This window comes from Nerophis lumbriciformis, linkage group LG03 (assembly GCF_033978685.3).
Source record: "Nerophis lumbriciformis linkage group LG03, RoL_Nlum_v2.1, whole genome shotgun sequence".
Classification (NCBI taxonomy): domain Eukaryota; kingdom Metazoa; phylum Chordata; class Actinopteri; order Syngnathiformes; family Syngnathidae; genus Nerophis; species Nerophis lumbriciformis.
In genome coordinates, this window is record NC_084550.2 from 71416353 (window position 1) to 71429795 (window position 13443).

The window sequence follows — 13443 nt, forward strand, 5'->3', positions numbered from 1 at the left end:
TGTATCACACAAATAAATTGTTAAAAAATCATAGATTGTGATTTCCGGATTTTTCTTTTTAGGTTATCTCTCATACAGTGGACATGCACCTGCCATGAAAATGTCAGACCCCTCCATGATTTCTAAGTGGGAGAACTTGCAAAATAGCAGGGTGTTCAAATACTTATTTTCTTGACTGTAGTGCTCATTAGTTTATCTACATGTACTTAACAAAATGTATGCGAGAGAAAAAATAAGAGGCACAATCCAGGAATAAGGTGCATTTTTAATTTAAAATGCTTTTAAAAACAATGAACATGAAATAACTTACAACATAAAAAGGACATTGCTTTAAACTTAATACCACAGATATTTTTTTCTGTCAGTGCATTATTAACATAAATAACATTCAAAAGTACACCTGAAACCTTCATATTTAAATATTTCCCCATAAATACCATAATTTGGTCACAAACTGAAGTGGTAATGCATTTTTTAAGGTATTTTACAGTTTTAAAAGCTTATAATTGCTCACACTATAATCAATATTCAGGATGTATTGCACATTTTGAAAAAGTTGCCTGCAACATCGTCAGCATCTTTCAGTTCTGATTGTTGCACTTTCTTCCCTGATCACATGCACCTCCAATCAAGCAGCCCAGCCTCGGAATATATGAACAAAGCAAAACTAAATGATCCCTTTCATATTCTATATGCCTTCTGCAAAATGCTGACCATTTAAAATGTGCGCATGTCAACGATGTCGGTTCAAGTATTTCATTTTTCCTAATCATTCCCGCGTTTCAAAGCATGCACACACCTCAGCGGGGGTTCAAGTTTCTGCACAGCATGCTTCTCTGAAGTTTCACTCGCTGATAACAAAGATGCCCAAAGTCCACGACTGAACTTAGCAGGACTCATGTTTCACTTTGTAGTTTAGAACCTTCACGATGCACAATGTGCATGTTTTAAACATGGAATTCATATTTGTGTCATATTACCATCTTATCTACAATTATAGTATTCCATTTCACACCATACAAAAGAAATACACAGCAGGAACAGGCGAGTACTAGCCCTCTACAAAGATAGATATTACCATGTGTGTGTCTATGTTGTACTGCTAATGATATGTGATAGATGATCCAAGGTGAGAGTGTGGTTTCAATCACTTGTTCTTCTCCTCCAGGCCGCTCTCGGCTCTCAGGGCTTGACTGTTGGCCGAAATGAAGCTGATCCAGTGCTTTAGGTCATCTGGAAGCGGAGGGCATTCAATCTAATGACACAAAAACACAAACAGCACCATTATTTTACAACTAATTTAACGTTCAAGTACATCTTTAGTAAAAAAAAAAAAAAAAAAAAAAAAAAAATGGCATCATTGTCTTTGTAGCATCTACAAACCCCGTTTCCATATGAGTTGGGAAATTGTGTTAATTATTTTTTTGCAAATAATAATTAACTTAGAATTTCATGGCTGCAACACGTGCCAAAGTAGTTGGGAAAGGGCATGTTCACCACTGTGTTACATGGCCTTTCCTTTTAACAACACTCAGTAAACGTTTGGGAACTGAGGAGACACATTTTTGAAGCTTCTCAGGTGGAATTCTTTCCCATTCTTGCTTGATGTACAGCTTAAGTTGTTCAACCTCCGTTGTGCTATTTTAGGCTTCATAATGCGCCACACATTTTCAATGGGAGACAGGTCTGGACTACAGGCAGGCCAGTCTAGTACCCGCACTCTTTTACTATGAAGCCACGTTGATGTACCGTATTTTCCGCACCATAAGCCGCCCTGGGTTATAAGCCGCGCCTTCAATGAACGGCATATTTCAAAACTTTGTCCACCTATAAGCCGCCCCGTGTTATAAGCCGCATCTAACTGCGCTAAAGGAATGTCAAAAAAACAGTCAGATAGGTCAGTCAAACTTTAATAATATATTAAAAACCAGCGTGATGTGGGCGCGCATGGAGTCGTATATCAACATGGACGGAGCTGCGTGAAAAAAGCCACCCGGCCTCTTCGCGTAAACTTCCCTTAACCACTCGCTCATCTTTTCTTCATCCATCCATCCCTTCGAGTTAGCTTTTATGATGACGCCGGCTGGAAAGGTCTCTTTTGGCAAGGTCTTCCTTTTGAATATCACCATGGGTGGAAGTTTCTGGCCATTAGCATGGCAAGCTAGAACCACAGTGAAGGATGACTTCTCATTCCCTGTGGTGCGAATATTCACCGTACGTGCTCCCGTTGTATCCACAGTGCGGTTCACAGGAATATCAAAAGTCAGTGGAACCTCGTCCATGTTGATAATGTTCTCTGGCCGGATCTTTTTTTCAGCTATCTTGTTTTTACAATATGCACGGAAAGTAGCCAGCTTTTCTTGAAAGTCTTTAGGCAGTTGCTGTGAAATAGTAGTCCGTGTGCGGATGGAGAGATTGCGTCTTTTCATGAACCGGAAACCTGTCGCTTAGTAGGAGCCATTTTGTGGTCTTTACAGATGTAAACACACAAAGGAAATGAAACGTACGGTAATATCCGCGCGCTTCTTCTTCTTCTTCTTCTACGCGGGCGGGTGGTTGCTTACAGTAGAAGAAGAAGCGCTTCCTGTTCTATGGGGGCGGGTGCTTACCTTGGCGGTTGCTTGCGTAGAAGAAGAAGCACTTCCTCTTCTACGGGGAAAAAAGATGGCGGCTGTTTACCGTAGTTGCGAGACCGAAACTTTATGAAAATGAATCTTAATATTAATCCATATATAAAGCGCACCGGGTTATAAGCCGCACTGTCAGCTTTTGAGTAAATTTGTGGTTTTTAGGTGCGGCTAATAGTGCGGAAAATACGGTAACACGTGGCTTGGCATTGTCTTGCTGAAATAAGCAGGGGCGTCCATGGTAACGTTGCTTGGATGGCAACATATGTTGCTCCAAAAGCTGTATGTACCTTTCAGCATTAATGGTGCCTTCACAGATGTGTAAGTTACCCATGTCTTGGGCACTAATACACCCCCATACCATCACACATGCTGCCTTTTACACTTTGCGCCTAGAACAATCCGGATGGTTCTTTTCCTCTTTGGTCCGGAGGACGCGACGTCCACAGTTTCCAAAAACAATTTGAAATGTGGACTCGTCAGACCACAGAACACTTTTCCACTTTGTATCAGTCCATCTTAGATGAGCTCAGGCCCAGCGAAGCCGACGGCGTTTCTGGGTGTTGTTGATAAACGTTTTTTGCCTTGCATAGGAGAGTTTTAACTTGCACTTACAGATGTAGCGACCAACTGTAGTTACTGACAGTGGGTTTCTGAAGTGTTCCTGAGCCCATGTGGTGATATCCTTTACACACTGATGTCGCTTGTTGATGCAGTACAGCCTGAGGGATGGAAGGTCACGGGCTTAGCTGCTTACGTGCAGTGATTTCTCCACATTCTCTGAACCCTTTGATGATATTACGGGCCGTAGATGGTGAAATCCCTAAATTCCTTGCAACAGCTGGTTGAGAATGTTTTTTCTTAAACTGTTCAACAATTTGCTCATGCAATAGTTAACAAAGTGGTGACCCTCGCCCCATCCTTGTTTGTGAACGACTGAGCATTTCATGGAATCTACTTTTATACCCAATCATGGCACCCACCTGTTCCCAATTTGCCTGTTCACCTGTGGGATGTTCCAAATAAGTGTTTGATGAGCATTCCTCAACTTTATCAGTATTTATTGCCACCTTTCCCAACTTCTTTGTCACGTGTTGCTGGCATCAAATTCTAAAGTTAATGATTATTTGCAAAGAGCCTGGCGACGCATGCGCGTTTATCATAACTCTCTCTCTCTCTCTGTCTCTGCCCCTCCCTCACCAATGCTGCTGCACGCACAATTTGTTTTGTTTTTAACCCCTTCTTAACCCTGGACGTACATTGAAAATACACGCAACTTTAACTCAAAATGCCGGATATTTGAGGCATTTAAGAAACTCCGCCCGGACAGCTCTGCAAAAGAGGACATGTGAGGGGAAAAAAGGACGTATGGTCAGTCTATTTAATGTAGACACATAGAATCATCATATTGCTGTGATTATATGCATCAAGTGTTCATTCAAGGCTAAGGCAAAATATCCACATATACAGAACTGTCTCAGAAAATTAGAATATTGTGATACATTTTCTGTAATGCAATTAAAAAATCAAAAATATCATACATTCTGGATTCATTACACATCAACTGAAATATTGCGAGCCTTTTATTATTTTAATATTGCTGATTATGGCATACAGCTTAAGAAAACTCAAAAATCGCATCTCAAAAAATTAGAATATTTCCTCAGACCAAGTAAAAAAAAAAAAGATTTATAACAGCAAAACAAAATCAAACATTTTAAAATGTCAATTAATGCACTCAGTACTTGGTTGGGAATCCTTTTGCACGGATTACTGCATCAATGCGGCGTGGCATGGAGGCAATCAGCCTGTGGCATTGCTGAGGTGTTATGGATGCCCAGGATGCTTCAAAAGCAGCCTTTAGCTCATTTGCATTATTGGGTCTGGTGTCTTTCAGCTTCTTCTTCACAATACCCCACAAATTCTCTAGGGGGTTCAGGTCAGGGGAGTTGGCAGGCCAATGGAGGACAGTAATGCCATGGTCAGTACACCAGTTACTGGTGGTTTTGGCACTGTGGGCAGGTGCCAGATCATGCTGGAAAATGAAATCATCATCTCCATAGAGCTTTTCAACAGATGGAAGCATGTCGTGCATTGATGCAGTAATCCGTGCAAAAGGATTCCCAACCAAGTACTGAGTGCATTAATTGACATTTTAAAATGTTTGATTTTGTTTTGCTGTTATAAATCTTTTTTTTGCAGCATCGCGTGGACATCGGGGGCGGTACCACTGGATTGGCAGACCGGGGTGGTGGTTCCTCTCTTTAAGAAGGGGAACCGGAGGGTGTGTTCTAACTATCGTGGGATCACACTCCCCAGCCTTCCCGGTAAGGTCTATTCAGGTGTACTGGAGAGGAGGCTACGCCGGATAGTCCAACCTCGGATTCAGGAGGAACAGTGTGGTTTTCGTCCTGGTCGTGGAACTGTGGACCAGCTCTATACTCTCGGCAGGGTCCTTGAGGGTGCATGGGAGTTTGCCCAACCAGTCTACATGTGTTTTGTGGACTTGGAGAAGGCATTCGACCGTGTCCCTCGGGAAGTCCTGTGGGGAGTGCTCAGAGAGTATGGGGTATCGGACTGTCTGATTGTGGCGGTCCGCTCCCTGTATGATCAGTGCCAGAGCTTGGTCCGCATTGCCGGTAGTAAGTCGGACACGTTTCCAGTGAGGGTTGGACTCCGCCAAGGCTGCCCTTTTTCACCCATTCTGTTCATAACTTTTATGGACAGAATTTCTAGGCGCAGTCAAGGCGTTGAGGGGATCTGGTTTGGTGGCTGCAGGATTAGGTCTCTGCTTTTTGCAGATGATGTGGTCCTGATGGCTTCATCTGGCCAGGATCTTCAGCTCTCACTGGATCGGTTCGCAGCCGAGTGTGAAGCGACTGGGATGAGAATCAGCACCTCCAAGTCCGAGTCCATGGTTCTCGCCCGGAAAAGGGTGGAGTGCCATCTCCGGGTTGGGGAGGAGATCTTGCCCCAAGTGGAGGAGTGCAAGTACCTCGGAGTCTTGTTCACGAGTGAGGGAAGAGTGAATCGTGAGATCGACAGGCGGATCGGTGCGGCGTCTTCAGTAATGCGGACGCTGTATCGGTCCGTTGTGGTGAAGAAGGAGCTGAGCCGGAAGGCAAAGCTCTCAATTTACCGGTCGATCTACGTTCCCATCCTCACCTATGGTCATGAGCTTTGGGTTATGACCGAAAGGACAAGATCACGGGTACAAGCGGCCCAAATGAGTTTCCTCCGCCGGGTGGCGGGGCTCTCCCTTAGAGATAGGGTGAGAAGCTCTGTCATCCGGGAGGAGCTCAAAGTAAAGCCGCTGCTCCTCCACATGGAGAGGAGCCAGATGAGGTGGTTCGGGCATCTGGTCAGGATGCCACCCTAACGCCTCCCTAGGGAGGTGTTTAGGGCACGTCCGACCGGTAGGAGGCCGCGAGGAAGACCCAGGACACGTTGGGAAGACTATGTCTCCCGGCTGGCCTGGGAACGCCTCGGGGTCCCCCGGGAGGAGCTGGACGAAGTGGCTGGGGAGAGGGAAGTCTGGGCTTCCCTGCTTAGGCTGCTGCCCCCGCGACCCGACCTCGGATAAGCGGAAGAAGATGGATGGATGGATGGATGGAATCTTTTTTTTTTTACTTGGCCTGAGAAAATATTCTAATTTTTTGAGATACGACTTTTGAGTCGTATCATAATCAGCAATATTAAAATAATAAAAGGCTTGCAATATTTCAGTGGATGTGTAATGAATCCAGAATGTATGACATTTTTGTTTTTTTAATTGCATTACAGAAAATAAAGGATTTTATCACAAAATTCTAATTTTCTGAGCCAGTCCTGTATATGGTGTATCGTGACAAAAAGCCATTTCGCCCAGCCCTACTTTAAGTGAAAACAAATATCAAGCAAATGCATCCGGATGGTACTATTATTAGGGCCCGCATGGCCCATTGTATAAGGACTCCCTTTGGGAGTCCTTATGCAATGGGACATAAGGACCTATTGAATTTGTAACGTTTTATTCTTTATTATTATTATTATTCTTCCGCAACTTTGCGCTGCAATTTGACCCCCTTAACATACTTCAAAACTCACCAAATTTTACACACACATCAGTAATATATGGCAAAACTTTTTATCAAAAAACCAAACCTCAAAATTTAAAATTGCGCTCTAGCGCCCCCTACGGAAAAAAACTAGACTCCCTGTAACTCCCTCTAGGAAGGTCGGAGAGACATGAAACAAAAACCTCTATGTAGGTGTGACTTAGACCTAGATTTCATAATAGTATATTCTCGGGCAAAAATCAACAGGAAGTTGGCAATTCCCCCTTCAAGACAAAAAAGTACTAAAAACAGTAACTTTTGCCTCTTTGAGCTGTATTTTGACCCCCTTAACATGCTTCAAAACTCACCAAACTGAACGCACACATTGCGATCTAAAAAAAAAACCTAACCCCAAATCTCAAAATTGCGCTCTACTGCAATTTTTTAATAAAACGCAAAAAAAACTGCTCCTCGGAAGAAAAAAATGACAAAACTGCCTGTAACTCCCACTGGGAAGGTCGGAGAGACATGAAACAAAAACCTCTATGTAGGTCTCACTTAGACCTACATTTCATAAATTGACAACCCCCCAGCAAAAATCAACAGGAAGTTTGCTATTCCCCCTTCAAAACAATTTTTATTGTAAAAACCGGTCACCTTCCTTCAAAAACGATCTCCTCTGAGCGCGTTTGTCGTTTCGCCTTCAAACTAACACAGGAGAGAGATTGAACCCTTGTGATTACAATGGCAGAAGCGCTTTTTTTCTAACTGCTCCGGTTTTGATTTTATGACCCTTCAAAGACCCGCTGCGCTGATGCTGCTGCGCTGCTGTTTTTTTTAAGATGGCTGCTTAAAAGCAGGAAGCACCAACGTGCCCACACAATGCAGACAAGGTAGGTACACTAGACAAAAGTCTTGGGACACTTCAGACTAAAAGTAGACAAAAGTATTGGGACACTTAGGACTAGCACCTGCCAAATACGCGGGCCCGACCAATGCTGCTTGCAGCTTTAATTATTATTATTATTCTTCCGCAACTTTGCGCTGCAATTTGACCCCCTTAACATACTTCAAAACTCACCAAATTTTACACACACATCAGTAATATACGGCAAAACTTTTTATAAAAAAACCAAACCTCAAAATTTAAAATTGCGCTCTAGCGCCCCCTACGAAAAAAAAAACTAGACTGCCTGTAACTCCCTCTAGGAAGGTCGGAGAGACATGAAACAAAAACCTCTATGTAGGTGTGACTTAGACCTAGATTTCATAATAGTATATTCTCGGGCAAAAATCAACAGGAAGTTGGCAATTCCCCCTTCAAGACAAAAAAGTACTAAAAACAGTAACTTTTGCCTCTTTGAGCTGTATTTTGACCCCCTTAACATGCTTCAAAACTCACCAAACTGAACGCACACATCAGGACTGGCAAACATTGCGATCTAAAAAAAACAAACCTAACCCCAAATCTCAAAATGGCGCTCTACTGCAATTTTTTAATAAAACGCAAAAAAAACTGCTCCTCGGAAGAAAAAAATGACAAAACTGCCTCTATGTAGGTCTCACTTAGACCTACATTTCATAAATTGACAACCCCCAGCAAAAATCAACAGGAAGTTTGCTATTCCCCCTTCAAAACAAATTTTTTGTAAAAACCGGTCACCTTCCTTCAAAAACGATCTCCTCTGAGCGCGTTTGTCGTTTCGCCTTCAAACTAACACAGGAGAGGGATTGAACCCTTGTGATTACAATGACGGAAGCGCTTTTTTTCTAACTGCTCCGGTTTTGATTTTATGACCCTTCCAAGACCCGCTGCGCTGATGCTGCTGCGCTGCTGTTTTTTTTAAGATGGCTGCTTAAAAGCAGGAAGCACCAACGTGCCCACACAATGCAGACAAGGTAGGTACACTAGACAAACGTCTTGGGACACTTCAGACTAAAAGTAGACAAAAGTATTGGGACACTTAGGACTAGCACCTGCCAAATACGCGGGCCCGAACAACGCTGCTTGCAGCTTTAATTATTATTCTTTTTTCTTCTGCCCCCACATTAAACTGTAATTTGACCCACTTAACATGCTTCAAAACTCACCATATTTGACCCACACATCAGGACCTGCGAAAATTACCTTTTTTTAAAAAAACCGAACCCCAAAACTCCAAATTGCGCTCTAGCGCCCCCTAGGGAAAAAAACAAACTAGACTGCCTATATCTCCCACTAGGAAGATCGGAGAGACATGAAACAAAAACCTTTATGTAGGTCTGACTCAGACCTAGTTTTCATAATTGTATATCATCGGGCAGAAATCTACAGGAAGTTGGCTATTCCCCCTTCAAGACAAAAAAGTACTAAAAACAGTCACTTTTGCCTCTTTGAGCTGCAATTTGACCCCCTTAACATGCTTCAAAACTCACCAAACTGAACGCACACATCAGGACTGGCAAAAACTGTGATCTAATAAAAAAACCTAACCCCAAATTCAAAAATTGCGCTCTACAGCAATTTTTGAATAAAACGGAGAAAAATGTGCTCCTCGGAAGAAAACAATTACAAAACTGCCTGTAACTCCCACTGGGAAGGTCGGAGAGACATGAAACAAAAACCTCTATGTAGGTCTCACTTAGACCTACATTTCATAAATTGACAACCCCCAGCAAAAATCAACAGGAAGTTTGCTATTCCCCCTTCAAAACAAATCTTTTGTAAAAACCGGTCACCTTCCTTCAAAAACTATCTCCTCTGAGCGCGTTTGTCGTTTCGCCTTCAAACTAACACAGGAGAGGGATTGAACCCTTGTGATTACAATGGCAGAAGCGCTTTTTTTTCTAACTGCTCCGGTTTTGATTTTATGACCCTTCAAAGACCCGCTGCGCTGCTGTTTTTTTTAAGATGGCTGCTTAAAAGCAGGAAGCACCAACGTGCCCACACAATGCAGACAAGGTAGGTACACTAGACAAAAGTCTTGGGACACTTCAGACTAAAAGTAGACAAAAGTATTGGGACACTTATGACTATCACTGGACAAAAGTATTGGGACATTTAGGACTAGCACCTGCCAAATATGCGGGCCCGACCAATGCTGCTTGGTACTATTATTTTCTGTGCAACTCACCTTCCTTTTGCAGACAAAGTCAATAATGCTGTCGGGGCTGCTGCGCACCACACTCTGCTTGCAGAGCAACACGGCCGACACGAAGCCATCTTTCTTGGACACAAAGCGCTGCTCCAAGTAAAACGCCTTGTCATCCCATCCCACCACTTTGGTCCGGATCTCGAAGGCCTCGCCGAACGCCAGGGAGCGGCGGTAGCGGATCGTGGAGGCCCCCACCACCATCTTGGCCCCCATCCTGAACAAGGCCATGAAGATGCCGTTGCACATGTTGTGGTGGAAGCGGGCGAAGTCACACTCCCTCAGGTAGCGGGAGTTGTTCATGTGGCCTTTGTAGTCCACGTCGTGAGGGAGGACTATGCCGGGCACACTTCCCTCCGCCAGGATGTCCTTCATCTTGGGCTGGAAGAAGGTTGTGACGAAGACCTGCGCCCCTCGCAGGAAGTACCACACGTCCACGGTGCAGAAGAGCAGCAGGAGGACTCCCAGCAGCAGCAGCAGCATCATATCTCTGGAACAACACACACAATATTACTAGCATCGTATCTCTGGAACAACACACACAATATTGAATCAATTTAAGTGGACCCCGACTTAAACAAGTGTAAAAACTTATTGGGGTGTTACCATTTAGTGGTCAATTGTAGGGAATATGTACTGTACTATGCTATCTACTAATACAAGTTTCAATCAATCAATCAATGGCAGGTATTCTTTTATCTATTCGGTCTGAGGAGGGCTAAGGACGTGACACGGTTGCTTTAAAAGACGTGAAGTTAAGAAAGCAAGCAAGAGATGTTGTCTTCAACCTTGAAAGGACGATGATGACGGATGCTCGGCCGGTGCTAATGCTAGTCCTCCCCGCTTCACCGTCAAAGACCCGCCGACGTTTAACTGAGCTATTACACAAAAGAGCAATAAAGAAATGCAACCATTAATGCGTTGGCGTGGTGGCTTTATGGCGACATGGCCTACCGTGCGTGGAGAAGAGAGTTGTAACATTTGATGTTCGACGGACTGAAGTCGCCGGCAGACTGGCGCGACTTCCGGGGTAGTGTTAACACGTGACTAATTTCACATTTTATTCTATATATTCTCTGGTTTTTACATCACATTCAATTCAATGTATCCACTATTCATTAAAATGAGTATCAAGAGATTCCTAGCTCTAAGTTATGTTGGTGTACAATGTTATAAAGACGGACTTCCTCATACGAATCTGACACTTCCGGGTTCGTGATGACGCAACAATGTTGGCGCCATAGACATGTTCTAAGTGTACGCAGCATGGAGCGCTGACGAGACGCGGGGCCGCCATCTTGGAGTGGTGATCCGCTCCACTCAATGCAATTCATTTGGCAAGAGCAATGAACTGTCAGCGCATTTAATTCATTTTACCTCACTGAATACCACTGATTTTCACGTGCTTTTTTTTGTCATACGTGTAGCTATAATAAAGGACACATGTTTAATTATTCATAGTTTGCTTAAAAGTAATATGATATTCTTATGCTATAAGTGAGCAGACGTCCGAGATCAAAACTGGGAATATAATCCCAGAGAAGGGGGGAAAAAAACGGTCAGCTATTTTTTAAATTGAAGAAACAATATCCATCCATCCATTTTCGACCGCTTATTCCCTTTGGGGTCGCGGGGGGCGCTGGAGCCTATCTCATGATTAGGTTATATATACATGCCCAGCAGGGCCGGCCCGTGGCATAGGCCGTATAGGCAAATGCTAAGGGCGCCGTCCATCAGGGGGCGCCACGCAAGTGCCACAAATGTTGGAGAGAAAAAAAAAAAAAGAGAAAAAAAGTTGGTACTATTATTTCTAAATACAAAAAATAATCCCACGTTAATTAAAATGCAAAGTAAAGCCTATTTAATAGAAATATTATTTGTTACAACATCCCCCCCCCCCCCCCCCCCGCCCGCACGGTGCGCCCCCTCCCTTCCCGTATCATGACTCTTTTTGGACGTCACCACATCAAAAAAATTAACACAAGATGTCAAAACGGCCAAAACTGTCAGGTGCCCAGGGAAGAAAAAAGAGAAAAGAAGAGGAGGAGAAACGAGAAAAAGACAGAGGTAGCAAGTAGGTAACGTTAGCCTACATGAAATGATTTGTCTGTTACAGAATGTGATAGTAACCTGGCTTTTTAGCATTAAGCTAATGTTACATGAGTCGGCAATTGCTAATCAATAAATAGCTAGTTCTGTTTTAACGTCGGGTTAATATTGTGGAGGGGGCTAAATTGTTATGGAAAATAATAATGTAACGTTAGGTAATTACAGTACTCCCACCTACATTCCTCTGGGACATTTGTTTTATATATTTTAAGCAGGTGTTTTTTGTTTACATTGTTATTGCCTTCTGGTTAGCTAATGTTTGCCCTGCAGGTAATAGTCACTTTTCCACCCCTTTATATATTAGGTATAGTTGTAAGTAAAAAAAAAAAGGTCAAAGACAAAGCTATTCGGTTTCTTGTGAGTATATACACTTCACTGCCGATGTGGGGGGGCGCCACCTAAAATCTTGCCTAGGGCGCCAGATTGGTTAGGGCCGGGCCTGATGCCCAGGGGTGCTCACACTTTTTCTGCAGGCGAGCTACTTTTCAATTGATCAAGTCATGGGGATCTACCTCATTCATATATATAATTTATATTTACTTATTTATGAAATATATGTTTTTGTTAATAAATTAAAGGTGTTTAATGATAATGCAATCATGTTTAACACATAGTTAATATTGTTAATAAATTAAAGGTGTTTAATGATAATACAAGTATGTTTAATACATATAGTTAATATTGTTAACAAGTTAAAGGTGTTTACAGATAATGCAAGTATGTTTAATACATATAGTTAATATTGTTAACAAGTTAAAGGTGTTTACAGATAATGCAAGTATGTTTAATACATATAGTTAATATTGTTAACAAGTTAAAGGTGTTTACAGATAATGCAAGTATGTTTAATACATATAGTTAATATTGTTAACAAGTTAAAGGTGTTTACAGATAATGCAAGCATGTTTAATACATATAATTAATATTGTTAACAAGTTAAAGGTGTTTAATGATAATACAAGCATGTTTAATACATATAGTTAATATTATTAATAAGTTAAAGGTGTTTAAAGATAATACAAGCATGTTTAACACATATAGTTAATATTGTTAACAAGTTAAAGGTGTTTAATGATAATACAAGCATGTTTAATACATATAGTTAATATTATTAATAAGTTAAAGGTGTTTAAAGATAATACAAGCATGTTTAACACATATAGTTAATATTGTTAATAAGTCAAAGGTGTTTAAAGATAATACAAGCATGTTTAACACATATAGATTCCTTTCTTTCATGAAGACAAGAATATAAGTTGGTGTATTACCTGATTCTGATGACTTGCATTGATTGGAATCAGACAGTGGTGCTAAAAACGTCCGCATTTTCGAATGGAGGAGAAAAAAAAAGTCCTCCTTTCTGTCCAATACCACATGAAAGTGGTTGGTTTTTGGCATCTTATTTGTCCAGCTTCCGTACTCCTTTGTATACACTTTACAAGAAATCCATTGTCGGCAAACTCCGTAACTTGCTAGCTTGTGCACGCCAGCTTTCTGAGACTCTTATTTTGTTAGCGCAACTGTGCAACTGTGCAGTCG

The 13443-nt window shown here is 42.2% G+C and overlaps 1 protein-coding gene across 3 annotated transcripts; it reads right to left on the reverse strand.

The window, feature by feature from the left end:
- Positions 1-245: 245 nt before the first annotated feature.
- Positions 246-10985, reverse strand: LOC133589951 (protein THEM6-like). 3 transcript variants are annotated; one of them, XM_061942517.2, is made up of 4 exons: positions 10750-10982; positions 10584-10673; positions 9778-10285; positions 246-1255 (listed from the first exon to the last, which is right to left on the reverse strand). In XM_061942517.2, exons 3-4 carry the CDS (start codon positions 10279-10281, stop codon positions 1148-1150), a joined length of 612 nt encoding a protein of 203 aa, XP_061798501.1. In that variant the 5' UTR covers positions 10282-10285; positions 10584-10673; positions 10750-10982; the 3' UTR covers positions 246-1147. The 3 variants fall into 3 exon arrangements, with proteins under 3 accessions (XP_061798501.1, XP_061798517.1, XP_061798509.1); XM_061942533.2 differs by lacking the exon at positions 10584-10673 and having other exon boundaries at positions 10750-10985; XM_061942525.2 differs by lacking the exons at positions 10584-10673; positions 10750-10982 and adding an exon at positions 10402-10577.
- Between the last annotated feature and the right edge of the window lie 2458 nt (positions 10986-13443).